General features: G+C 31.4%; 2 protein-coding genes across 2 annotated transcripts; one reads left to right on the forward strand and one right to left on the reverse strand.

Annotated features, from left to right (window-relative positions):
- Positions 1–6,188: 6,188 nt before the first annotated feature.
- On the forward strand, positions 6,189–10,080 carry LOC124823906 (VAN3-binding protein-like). Its single transcript, XM_047296228.2, has 7 exons — positions 6,189–6,807; positions 6,919–7,044; positions 8,192–8,624; positions 8,924–9,166; positions 9,258–9,307; positions 9,392–9,449; positions 9,543–10,080. Exons 1-7 carry the CDS (start codon positions 6,466–6,468, stop codon positions 9,755–9,757), a joined length of 1,467 nt encoding a protein of 488 aa, XP_047152184.1. The 5' UTR covers positions 6,189–6,465; the 3' UTR covers positions 9,758–10,080.
- On the reverse strand, positions 10,040–12,526 carry LOC124823907 (protein LIFEGUARD 2-like). Its single transcript, XM_047296230.2, has 4 exons — positions 12,250–12,526; positions 12,016–12,129; positions 10,913–11,070; positions 10,040–10,670 (listed from the first exon to the last, which is right to left on the reverse strand). Exons 1-4 carry the CDS (start codon positions 12,494–12,496, stop codon positions 10,464–10,466), a joined length of 726 nt encoding a protein of 241 aa, XP_047152186.2. The 5' UTR covers positions 12,497–12,526; the 3' UTR covers positions 10,040–10,463.
- Between the last annotated feature and the right edge of the window lie 776 nt (positions 12,527–13,302).

Here is a 13,302-nt window from a genome sequence, read left to right on the forward strand (position 1 = left end):
TAAATGGAATACATCATTATTTCTCATATCTTATATATGCTAATCCCAATTTTAAACTTTTACCAATGGGTTTTGTTGTGACTATTTGTTGATAGTTTTGTGACATTTTTTAAACAGGTTCAGGTTCAGTTCAATCTTGTACACAACATATATATTGATTTACTAAGTAGACTCTTATACTATTCTTTTCACATGTCCACATTCTCAAAGGCACATTGTTTGAGTTGTATGAAGCTTTTCTAATATACATTAAGCACGCATCCCTACATTCCTTCCATCCAAACACTTGCATTTGTTATTTTTTTTTTAAAAAATTAGCTTTTATATTATCATTTTTCTTTTTAAATTTAAATTATTTATAAAATTACCCTCTGTAATCTTTTCTGCATAAGTTAAGATTTTATAATGTATATTTTTTCTTAATTATATTTTAAATCCCTCGTAAATTTAGGTATTTTCAGTTGATCTCATTAATGTTTTTTATTGAATATTTAAAGTTCATATTTCTTTTTTTGAATATTTAAAGTTCATATATTTTCGATTGAGTTATTGTTATTTTATCTTTCATGATATAGGTAACCTGAATGTTATTGTGTTTCGTGATTTGTCTCTACAAATTAAAAAGAAAAAAAATGTGAACTTTATTAATAAAGATACATCATTGTAGAGCAACGATTGATTTGTATTGCTTTCATTATAATTTATAATCTTAATTAAGTTTATTTTTTATTTTTCATCATTTAGATATATAAGTTTTTTTTTCAGTTGTTATTAATAATTATAAATATTAATATAATTTTTATTTTATTATTTTTATGTTATATCACCCTACTTTATAACCATTACATTCATTAACAGCATATTGAAAATATGATGTTCACTTAAATATATCATACCTTTATTAAATATGATCATAAATATTACATTACATTAATTAACAACATATTGAAATTAACATGGTCTTCACTTAAATATATCATACTTTTATTTTATGGTAAATATGATCATAAATATTTAAATATATTGTCTTGAATGAGTAACAAGGTGTAAAGTATCACAACAAAGTAAAAAGTTGAAATTGAAAGGAGCAATGTGCATAAACATGAATATTAATAAGGGAAATATATTTTTAAATTTAATTAAAAATTAAAATATTTTAGCAATTAAAGTTAGACTTAAATATGGTTTTAATCCTCAAAATTTTAATGTAAAATTATAATTCCTTCATATTTCAAACAAACTTTGATACATTTTAGACCTCAATCTTTAAAAAATGAATAGATATACTCCATTTAATCCAATTACTGTAAATATTTTTTATATATCAAATATGTTTTTCAACTAATATTGAAACGAAAATATATTAAATGGTATAAACAATTCAAATCCTATCATAAAATGTGTTTCACATGTCAATCTCTTTTAACAGAATTAAAAAATTTATATTCATTCATTTTAAAATTTAGGAACTAAAATATATCAAAATTTTAAACAAATTTGACATCAAAATTAAGTTACTAAAAACATATTTAACTCTTAGATATATTTTCACATCAATATATATATTTATATTGTTTTCAAACATCATTCTAATATTGAAATGCATTTAATATAAAGAAACATTGTTTATGATTTTTTACAAGAAAAATCTTCAGTATTTTTTTAGTTAAAGGTGGTAAAACTTATCTATTTTATCTTGTGCCATCAGTAATCCACTAAAAATTGGTTGCTTTAATCCCATGTTAGATATGTAAGTTGAAAGTTAATACTTTCTTTAAAAATGTTAACCTAAGGTGAGAGATGGAATCATGAGGATATTCATGGATCCTATGCTACCTCAAAATTTTAAACTTTTATTATAAAAACATTTGATAACCTCTATTGGAAAGAAGAAGAAAGAGCATGTGTTCTTTCTTTCATGGCCAAATTTGGACACAAATCTTATCTTAATTTTAATTTTATTATTTTAACATGATATTAAAATCATTCATTCAAAATTTATCTCAATTTATATTTAAAATTATTGCTTTTCGTTATTAACTTTTTTAATTAAATTTATTTTTACTTACACATTATAAATTAATTTTATATTTAATCAATGTAAGATTTCTAATATTTTATTTCATATTAATGTGATTCTACCATGCGTAAGATAACCTTAAAAATCTTTTATAAGAAGTTTTATCAAGGAAAAGTTTTCTATTTTTCTTCCTTATTAATAATGTTGTATGTTATATATTGATATAATCCATTAACTTTTAAAAAGACCATAAAAGCATATATAGAAAAGGAGAATAGACATGTTACTTTCTTGTTGGTTAAATAATTGATAAACGGAAGGGCATAACAATGCATTGTATTGATAGAAAAGGCGATTAAACATGTTAGCCCGTTAGGTTTTGTTTTATAATGTTTTTACAAATTTGGTATGTTGACACTTGTGATAAATTATTTGTCACTTTTAAACAAAAATAAAATAATATAATCACAGATAGGATGTATACATAAAAATAATAAACCTCTAAGATAAGATAAAATACTTGAAATGCTTCAATCTCAGTGTGAAACAAGTGTATCCGTTTTTCCTTAACACTTGATTATGTTTAGGAATTGAAGTATGTTAAGAAGCATGAGATGTTTGGTTAAAGGGTAGATGAGGTAGTTGGGTTATGTCATTCGGCTGTCTGGCATTATGTTTTTGTCTCTTGCGCATAATTATGTTGGCTTTCAACTCAAACTCAGATTTCTTCATGAATCCTTTGGGATGCGAGTAACGTAAATAAATTATGTTAGATTCCCTTCTCTTTATCTATCACATGACATGACATCATGTATTTATACTCTCAAACTCCTCAGTCACCACAATCACTCACTAATGGCTCCATCATACTACACTGTCAACTCTGATAGAAAACAACATCTGAATCATGCATGCATAAGTGTCAGTTGTTTGCTTTAATAATCAGATTATAGTATAATTAATTAATTTCGAACGAAAACCTTGTCTGCATTGTGATAGACCAAATTCTGATCGTTTTGAACTTTGTTAACGTTGATGCATAGAACTCTTTTGATGAAATCAATTATGATCAAATGACAAAAGTATGAAATATAAATATGTAATTTACAACCTGCTCTATTACAGTAAACACGAAGCATTATAAGCAAACTACAATTAATATATATATATCACCAGAGGATTACATGGTGAAAGAAAATTACAAATAACTAGCAGAAAGTATACCTTAAATTAAATTGTATATTTTAAAAATTTTAGTGGGGAGGATATTATAATAAATTAATCTAATGAGTATGAGGATAAAATATATTCGTAACGAGAAAATAATTTATTTAAATAGGTGTAAAATATTGTGGTGGAGTTTAAAGTCATTTAAAATTATTGATTAATTTGCAACAACATTTAATACCGTATTTTAGCAAGTTTAAAATGTCGTCACCTATAAACTTTTGTTGTAAACATGATTCAAGGGTTTTCACGTTTGTCATAAAAAATAATTTATTAAAAAAAGTTCTCCACCATCAAGTGAATGAGTAATGTAAATAAAAATAAATTTATATATATTTTTAATTTATGTCAAATTTATTTTTTATTTAACTTTTTTTGCTTTTATTCTTCTAAATTTGAAATCACACATTCTAATAAAAATAAGTACATTTTAATTGTAGTCTCTGTAAATTTGTATTATATTGTTTATAAGAAAATTAAAATTACATTTTTTGTCTCTAACATTTATTTAAAGATAAATAGAACTTTTGTTTAGAAATTTCGAAAACTTTGAGGAATCACATATGAGCATTTTATGAGATACTAATAATGTTATTTGTTATAGTGATTCGACCTTTGTTAACGGATTAACTATAAATAAATATCAACTCATTTTAAAATAATTATTTTTATTTTAGAGTTTGAAAATATAATGTTCTTATAAGTATAAAAAAATATAAATTTACTCATTTTATAATGATTAAAATATATTTCAGTAATAAAAAATGTTTGTGATGTTTAAGAATATTAATATTTGTTTTTCAGTAATTTAAAATAACTAAGAGTGTGTATTTAATCTCTTTAACTGTAAAAAAAATATTAAAAAATATAGGTTAAATTAGATCAATTAAAACTATTCAATTCAAATAGCTATATATATATATATATATATATATATATATATATATATTATTTCACATAATCAACTGTTTGTGATAGTCAAAAATATGTTTTTTGATAGTTTTATGTAATGCTCACACCTGCTTTTCAATTTGAATACTCAAATATGATTTTATTTCGCTATACATTTCTCACGTTTATACTTTCTAAGAATATGTTAGGATGATTACTCTTAAATATATTTACTTAAATAAATATGACATTTATGAATCTGTAGGTTAGTTAGGTTTAAATATTCAAAATTTAACATCTTTAGTTACTTCATTAAAAATAAGTTGCACTGATTAGACAACTCAACCTCTCAAATATTTAAAATAAAATCATCCCATCATGCACTATGTAATTTTATATGTGACGAAGTGAGCGTATTTTTTAATATAAAATAAATATTTTTTTAATGAACTTAATTGCATTTGTAATTATTTAAATAAGACTGTACTTTGTGGTTTGCTAAAGAATAAATTTTTGTAACATTTTATTTTGTTAGAGAACTAATTCTATGTGTAATCAATAATATGTATTTTTTCAAACATTAAAAATTAGTAACATTCCTGTACAACTTTATTTAATCTATGCATAAAACCATCTAGTGCATTCAAACATTAAAATTCAATAACATTGTTTGTACAACTTTATCTAATCAATTTTTAAAGTCATCGTAAATTCTTTACCCAGCACGATCACTTCTTCAAAAGCTCCACACGCATGAGACATGGAGGAAGATAAGGGTTGACTAACTATTTTCAAGTGTCCACTAGAGGCCCTAACTTTATCCGTGACCGTGGAGGAAACTCCTCCAACTTTAGATACTATAGATGAGGAATTTGTAGCATTTTCAGCTGTGGTAGTAGACAAAGTTTGAGACAAGAACATGATAGAATTGCAAAGAAACAATGAGTCTTTCATCTTTATATACTGTTGGGTCTATCAAGGAGGAGGTTTCTCTGTAGATTACACAAACCCCAATAACATTAGAGCCAACTATATAAGGAATCGACACCACTCTTTACCTAAAACTTTAAAATAATGAGTTAATGGATTTTTTATATATTGCTCTACTTTCTCATATGTAGGACTAGGACTAGACTCATACTTGAATATCCAATACTATCAACAAATTTCTTTTCTTTTAGTCTGCTTCAAGCATAGACCAGTAATAACCTGCTCGTAAAATTTGGGCTTTCCATGCTTTACACCATCCACTGTAAGCCACATATGCCATTGTGGTGCTCTTCCAATTGATATTGAGATTAATCTTCAATAAGATATTTTAATAAGAGTGTCAAAAACCTTCCCATATACAAGTCTTCCCGAATGTAACAAATTGTACGATTCATTGAGTATTTAGACATTCAATGACGGGCTTTGTTAAAACATGTTTTATTACAATACTTAGATATCCTTTCTCTTTACTGTTTGTCAGTTTGAAGAATAAGTCTTTTGTGGCATTCTCCGTTTAGAGTTTGAAGCTTTTCATTAAAAATAATCACAGTTAATACGGTTAATAATATTTTTTAAAAGAACCTAATTGAAATATTTTTTCAAAAGTTTAAATGTAATTGAAACCTTTCTAAAAACAAAAACCAACTTGACACACTTTTCACATCCGACTAATTAAGCCATAATAATAGTAATAATATATTATATTAAATTATTTAATTAAAATGTAAATTAAATTTTTGAATATAAAAGTAATAAAATAGATTGTATAGTGAAAATGAAAAATGCATCGGGAACAAATAACGATATTTTTAAGAATTATATATATAATTGTATTGATTATTAACGTGAATATTTGATAGTTCTTATGTAAAAATGGTTACTTTAATTATTATTAAAAAATTATGAAATGATTATAGTATTAAAAAATTATTAAAATTCTTAAGTCATGGTATAATTGTCGGAAAATAAAATAAGAAATTCTAATATATAAATGTAGAACTAGAAGCACTAATATTGTTAGCCAAGGAAGAAAAGGAAGAGTGAGATTTGGAAAGGTTTTTGGTTTGACACGGTAAAGTGAGTGGTATATGATGATAATTAGGCATTAATGGTGACGACAAAAAGTACTTCACATCTTCACTTTGACCATTCCTTGGCTTACTTTATCATTTTCTGACACGTCATTGTGAGCTTCATTACCATTTAAACATTCTCCATTCTCCATTGTTGTCACCATTACTATACTATATAAACATGCGCTCCTTCATGCTGTCACCGCTTCTACAAACATTTCAACACTCCCCAAAAACACAATAACACTGCTTCCCACTTCACAAATGGAGCCAAAGTGCACCATAAACTGTCGCCGCTCGGAGTTCGTTCCGACCCCTCTGCCGGAGAGTCCTCGAGTGCCCATGGAGTTTCTGTCACGCTCATGGAGTGCCTCTGCTCTTGAGGTTTCCAAAGCTCTTTCACATCACCACTCCTCTCTCTCCTCTTCTTGCATGCCTAATTCAAACAACACTTCCATTCCGGAGGAAACTGTTCCCAACAACACCAACACCACCGCCTTTCTTTCTGAAGATTTCTCCACCATGTCTAAGAATCAGTTCTCTTTTGCCTCCTCTGCCACCTCTCAGCTTGTCCTTGAACGCATTATGTCACAATCCACAAGAGAGGTGCTGTAAAATGTTTTAAGAAAGTGTCTACGTTGTTTTGAATATATACATTGTTTGTAGTGTTGGTGTCGGTTTTCTGAAGTCGTTTTATTGTTGTTGACTGTGTCACAGGAAGTGTCTCCGTTAACGTCGGGTAGATTATCTCACAGCAGCGAGCCTTTGAATGGCGGTGGTTCCTTAACCGGAACAGATAGCCCTCCGATTTCACCTTCGGATGAGTTTGATGACGTTGTTAAGGTATTGTCTAACTCTACTCTCTTTCCCTTTTCTTCGTTTTCACAGCTGCAATAGTTTTTGTTTGATTTAACTTTGAAGGGTTTATCCATTTTTCTTTTTAGTATTTTAATTTGTTTTTGAAATAGGGAGAATACAGCATTTGTCTTGTCTTTTCTGATTAGTCTTAGAATACAAGACATGGGAGAAGATTCTCGTCTTAAAAGCCACCCAAAGGGAATAATAAAAAATGTAAAAGATTTTTCAAAAACAGAATTGAGGGACCCATCTGTGTCCCTATAGGTGGTGATTCTGTGCCGCTTATAGGTTATGTAGCTCCTACTGTATGTGTGTGTGGATGCATGGAAGAAAGGTAGGCCTCTGTTCACAAAAAATAATTCGTTGGAACTTGGTGCTTGCTGCTTGAGGGGAGAGTTCAATGACTTGGGATCAACTTTATTTTCTCACACTCAGCACGGAAAATGGAGTGGAAAGAAAAGGGAAAAAAATGGATGAATTAATGAAGGTCATGTCTCAATGACCTTTAACATTTTGAAACCGGCAAAATGCTTAGTGCTGAAGTGTCAAATAAGGAAAATCAATGATTAAAGGGTGTGTATTGTGTGTAAATGATGTTATTTTTTTTCAAGTCACCTTGCCCTGGCTTTGCCTCGTGAAAGGACAAGAAATTGCCAGCGCAGTGACTCTTTTTCCATACATTCACGCAACAATTTCACCTTTTAGCCTTGGAAGGCAAACTTGTTTTAATTTGGCCAGAATAAAGGAAGGGTATTGTTTTGTTTATATTTAAGTCGGAGATACTATACAGGATGTATTATCGTACCTGTGATTTTGTTTTGTTTTTCTGTACTTCTGAAACTAATCCATGAAAACTAACATAATGTGGAGAGGAAAAGACGTGTGCCAGTGACTGGAGGGACAGCCGTGAATGTTGTCAGCAGTCCTATGATATGTAACTTCGAAATGAAAGAGGAAACATCACTATAATGTTTTATCAATACAAGTACAACATGAGAGGCTTAGATGTTTTTTCATTCTTAAAAGGAAAAATCAAAAGCAAGTTGCGTTTGAAATTAGTCATAGGTAATATGTTTTTACCTTGTAAAGCACCAAGTAACGGTCATGGTTATCCTTCTCAATGTGTATGCAGTTCTTTCGGGCAAATAATTCAATTCACCCTTTGTTCAATGGTGGACGAGCCAGTGCAACCATTGGCAACGGCACAGCATGCTCAGGACCAAAAACTGTTGGAAGATGGTTAAAGGACCGAAGAGAGAAGAAGAAAGAAGAAAACAGAACCCATACTGCTCAGCTGCATGCCACTATTTCAGTGGCTGCAGTGGCTGCTGCCGTTGCAGCTATTGCGGCTGCAACAGCAGGCTCGTCTGCTCCCAGCAAGGATGAGAAGATGGCAAAGACTGACATGGCTGTTGCTTCTGCAGCTACATTAGTTGCTGCACAGTGTGTAGAGGCTGCAGAAGCTATGGGGGCCGAGCGTGACCACCTTGCTTCTGTCATCAGCTCTGCTGTGAATGTCCGTTCCCATGATGATATTACTACTCTTACAGCTGCAGCTGCCACAGGTAGAGCTTTTGCACTCATTAAGCATCTATTTCTTAATAATGGATACTTTTTCAGAACAAGAAATTATTAAGACCATTAGGTTCTACACACCAAAATGCATTTGAAAGATCTACCAATATGTTGTGGTAGCTTAACCATAAAAAAATGACTAATTATGCTGTCTGAACGGTCAAGTATCAACCAGATTTTTCTTTGTTAATTAGTCTCTTGGTACCGTAAGGATAGAATGTGTCTGATGTTCATGTTTTGGCTTCTTTATATTCACAGCTTTTGTATTTTTTTTTTCTTTCATGTGCAGCTCTACGAGGAGCGGCAACCTTGAAAGCAAGAGCTTTGAAGGAGGTATGGAATATAGCCACAGTTACGCCACTGGAGCGAGGCATAGGGGGGATTGGACTATGTGGTAAAAGTATTAACAGCAATACTAGCAACACCAGCACCAGTGATAGCGGGGAAGTTTTCAATGGAGAAAATTTTCTAGGTGCCTGCAGCCAAGAGCTTATTGCTAAGGGCAGTGAATTACTCAAGCGCACCCGTAAAGGTAACATCAATCACCAATATGCTGCTAGCACTAACTCATTCTTTCTCTCATTTGCAAAAATGAGTAAACTCCATTTTGGTGACAAATGCAGGTGATCTTCACTGGAAAATAGTGTCTGTCTATATACATAGAACCGGCCAGGTAATTTTCCTTTCGGGAATTTGCAGTATGAGGTTGCCTTAAAGTCCATTCAATCACAATTCACAAGGCTTGCAAACATTTCAGGTAATGCTGAAAATGAAGAGCAGACATGTGGCAGGAACAATTACCAAAAAGAAAAAGAGTAAGCACAGAGCAGCCATTAGATTAGAACTTTGTTTTGCTGTCAGAGGCAGCCATAAACAATAGCTCATAACTTGTCCTCTAAATTATGCAGATGTTGTGTTAGATATCTGCATGGATTTACCAGCATGGCCAGGGAGACATCTGTTTGATGATGGTGAAAAGAGACGCTACTTTGGATTGAAGACGGACCAAAGGGGGATTGTGGAGTTTGAGTGTCGAAATCAACGAGAATATGACATCTGGACACAAGGGGTTTCGAGACTACTCTCCATTGTAGCACAGAGGCAAAACAGATATGGAAATTAAACCTGTCATCTTTAATACTTACCAACAGAGTCGCTAGCTATCACTGACTACTGAACTCGATTCAAACTACATATGTTTTGAGATGTAATTTGCATGTGTTTAGCCTCAAACAATCATCATCGGCAAGACTCAAATGGACTAGGTGATTTCCGCAAAAAAACAAAAAAGATTACGTCTAGAAATGTAGAATCGTAGGAATTGTTTTTTCCAAGCGATAATGCATGTGCCAAGTCCCTAGGATCAAGAATCGCTCCAATGTTTCCATACGTTGTCAAGGATAACTTAAAAACATAAAATGATTCACGTGTTTTCATTCAACATAAGCTTTTGAGAATTGTTTCCTGAATAGACATCCGATATGGTTAAGAGTTTGATCTCCTTCTTACCTTATTATTCTAAAAAGGTAGGTGGATAATTAGTTCACAACAATAAGATGTTTGCGAACTTTGGGTTGAATATTCAAAGATGCAACATAATACAATAGAGTACAGCCAACAGTAAAGAAAATTGCTAGCATTTCTGCCCTCTTTATTTTAGTTTCCTCTGAAGTAGAACTAATTTGGGCTTTTAGATAGTTTATCAACATTCAGTGCAAAATTCCATCCACATGGAATTCTTGATAAGAACTATCTTTTCGAATAACTATAGTTCCTTAAAGCAAACACATGTACCTAGGCAAGGAATATATGCTTCTAGAATTATCTCCTTAGCTAGAAGCAGCTCTACCGAGAGTAAGCAGAGAAAGGAAGAGGTTGATGACGTCTAAATACAAGGATACCGAAGCCCATATGTACTGATCGTAAGAGAACCTCTTTATGAGGTTGTCTGTGTCATATATGATGTAGCCACAAAATATAAGTGATGCCAGGCCCCCGTAGATCATCAATGAAAGCTTACCCAATGGAAATAGAATCTGCAAGGAAAGAAACAACAAATTATATCTGAAACCCTTAACCTTATCAAGCAGAAGACTTTTTCTTTCTGTGTCTTTATAAAAATATTGGACACCTCCATCTTATTCTGGAATAGATTTTCCGGTATGATATGGACTTTTGCGGCAGAAAGCACATTTCAGAATGAAAGGGAGATATGAAAAAAATTTATCCGGTACAGGAAGAAACACCCCAAACATAAAAGACTTCATGAGCAAAATACCTGTATCAGGGAAAAGGCAATAAGAATTAGCAAGGCTCCAAACAAGAATGGGCCCAAAAAGTTGAAATCATGGCCTCTCCTTGCGGCAATAAAGGTGTAGATAGTTAGGCTGATCACCACCACTGCAGTCAATATCACAGACTCCAGAATAATTTTCCCTGTATCCAGTTTCTAGTCTCGTTAGAAAATAATTGGTTGTTCTCACTGAAAATGCTCATTACAATAGACAAAAGTTTGTCATTTTGAAAACATATTCAACTCCCTTGCCATGATTGAAATGCTTCCTTGCTTCTATATAGGAAATCAATTATTGTGCCTGCACAATTTCTTAATAGTGGAAACTGATTCTCGAAGGGTTGTTAATTGAGTGCTAAAAGATGGAGGGAATCCAGAATTAAATCTTGTTGTCAAGGACTAAAGAAATTTAACACTAGGTTCCAAATTTTCACTTTGCTGCATACCGATGGAGGTTAAACGACCAGCAACTTCTTAGTATTTCTGCTTTTTCTTTGTTTAAATAAGTTCTAGTTTTCTGATGCTAAACTAATGATGTTCTTGCTGTTTTATCTTAATAAAGTTCCTATCTTAATCTCAAGAAAATAATAAAAATGGAGAATACATTATTTTTTGTATGCATGTCAGAATTCAGTAAGTAGAATAATACAAATACCAAGTAACACAGACTTTGAAATCGTAAATTAAAACAAAGGCTGAATACTGGCTCTTTCCAATGAAAACACACATTCTACTATAAATACGCGTTTCACATTAATCAAACACAAACTTTAAGCGCTTCCATCGATTCATGATCAATTTTATTACCCCAATTAAAAAAGTAAACATTTTAGGAAACACACTGCATAATTATTTTTACCTCTTTCTTATATTGTGATATCTTTTCGGCATCGAAACATTTCAACTATTACACCCAACAAAGAAAGGTTACAAAAGAAACATCCTTTTTGTCATTCCATTTTAACGTTTAATTTTGAACGAATTCACCCACAGTGAAAGCAAACAATATAACACAAATCATAAATGACAAAAGCAAATAATCAACATTGGTAAAAAGAATTTAAAACGATAGAGAATTCGGTGATTACCGCTAGTAAAAGCGCAAGTCAGTCCAACGGCAAAGGCCATGGTAACGGTAAAAATGAAGAGAAGGAAATAATTGAGAGGGTGTTTCTGGTGGTAATAGTAAAGAGGGCACAACGCTGCAACATATGTTAATATCAATAACATGGCAGAGTTAGAAAATATAATTTTTCTGTGAGAAATAAAAGAAAAGATTGAAGGCATGCATGTAGGAATAGGTAGAATAGAAGGAGACGTACTGATAAAAGGAATGAAGATGAGGACACAGTAGAGAACAAGGCCTGGGGTGGTGGAAACGATGAAGTGGGGGATGGGGCGGACGAAGACAACAACGGCGGCGACGGCGACGGTGAGAAGCAATTGGAAGGTGAGGATGCAGTAAACCTTGCGTATGAAGGACCAACGAAATTGAGGATTCTCGAGCATGTTGGGGTAGAGGGGTCTGTCACCTCCACCACCGCTCTCAACGTCTCTTTTCATGAACATTTTTCCCTCTCTCTTTCTCGTTTCTCTGCAACAAAGGCTTTTTGTAGACGTGTGCGTGTTGGTTATGTCTTCGGTTTTATACTATGAAGAAACATATTCTTACCCTTGCAGTGAGGAAAGGATGACACGTGTCCGTGTGTCGTACGGTACATGCACCTTCTAGCCTTTCCTCCTACTCGACTCTACCACCTTCCCACGTCATTCTTGCCAACTACGTTTTATTTTCACCGGTTAATACACTCTCACACTCTGCAACTTTTGATACAGTGATTGAGAACGATGATACACTTTCACCTTAATTTTATACACAGTATAAATATTAAACGAATATAAAAGATTTATGTGTAAAAGTATATTTTTCTTTTTTTTTCTTTGTCGTTACTAGTTGGAAAACAAAGTCGGTGTGTATTGTCCGTATGTTTAGGTTCTCTGTTTTTCAGTTCTATGGTTTTTGTTAGTCATTCGCTTAACAAAAAATATGGTTAAAAAATCTATTAAAAATCTTAAACATAGATTTTTACAACTTTAAATAAACGGCCATACTATTTTTATACTTTCATTTTTCTAGTACACTTATTTCACAACTTCATAAATTATTTTTTATTATAATATTCTATTTAAATTTATTTTTATTATGTTAATATATAATATTTTATTATACAAAACAATCGTCAAATGAAGGTAGATAGAAAAGGTAGTGTGTCAAATAATATTTTTTCTTAAATAAAAGTTTCATTTTAGCTCTTAAGAGAAATGGTTAGCTTTTGTCTCTATGTAATTATGTTTAGTTGTTGCTTTTTATATAA

Source organism: Vigna umbellata, chromosome 5 (genome assembly GCF_029865625.1).
Source record: "Vigna umbellata cultivar VRB3 chromosome 5, Vumbellata_1.0, whole genome shotgun sequence".
NCBI classification, from domain to species: Eukaryota; Viridiplantae; Streptophyta; class Magnoliopsida; order Fabales; family Fabaceae; genus Vigna; species Vigna umbellata.

Coding starts and splice junctions, on each gene's coding strand:
- LOC124823906 (XM_047296228.2), top strand. CDS start 6,466: ATGGAGCCAAAGTGCACCATAAACTGTCGCCGCTCGGAGTTCGTTCCG. Junction 7,045..8,191: donor AGTTTGATGACGTTGTTAAG/GTATTGTCTAAC, acceptor ATGTGTATGCAG/TTCTTTCGGGCAAATAATTC. Junction 9,167..9,257: donor ACTCAAGCGCACCCGTAAAG/GTAACATCAATC, acceptor TGACAAATGCAG/GTGATCTTCACTGGAAAATA.
- LOC124823907 (XM_047296230.2), bottom strand. CDS start 12,496: ATGTTCATGAAAAGAGACGTTGAGAGCGGTGGTGGAGGTGACAGACCC. Junction 11,071..12,015: donor GACTTGCGCTTTTACTAGCG/GTAATCACCGAA, acceptor AACTGGATACAG/GGAAAATTATTCTGGAGTCT. Junction 10,671..10,912: donor TTGCCTTTTCCCTGATACAG/GTATTTTGCTCA, acceptor CTTTCCTTGCAG/ATTCTATTTCCATTGGGTAA.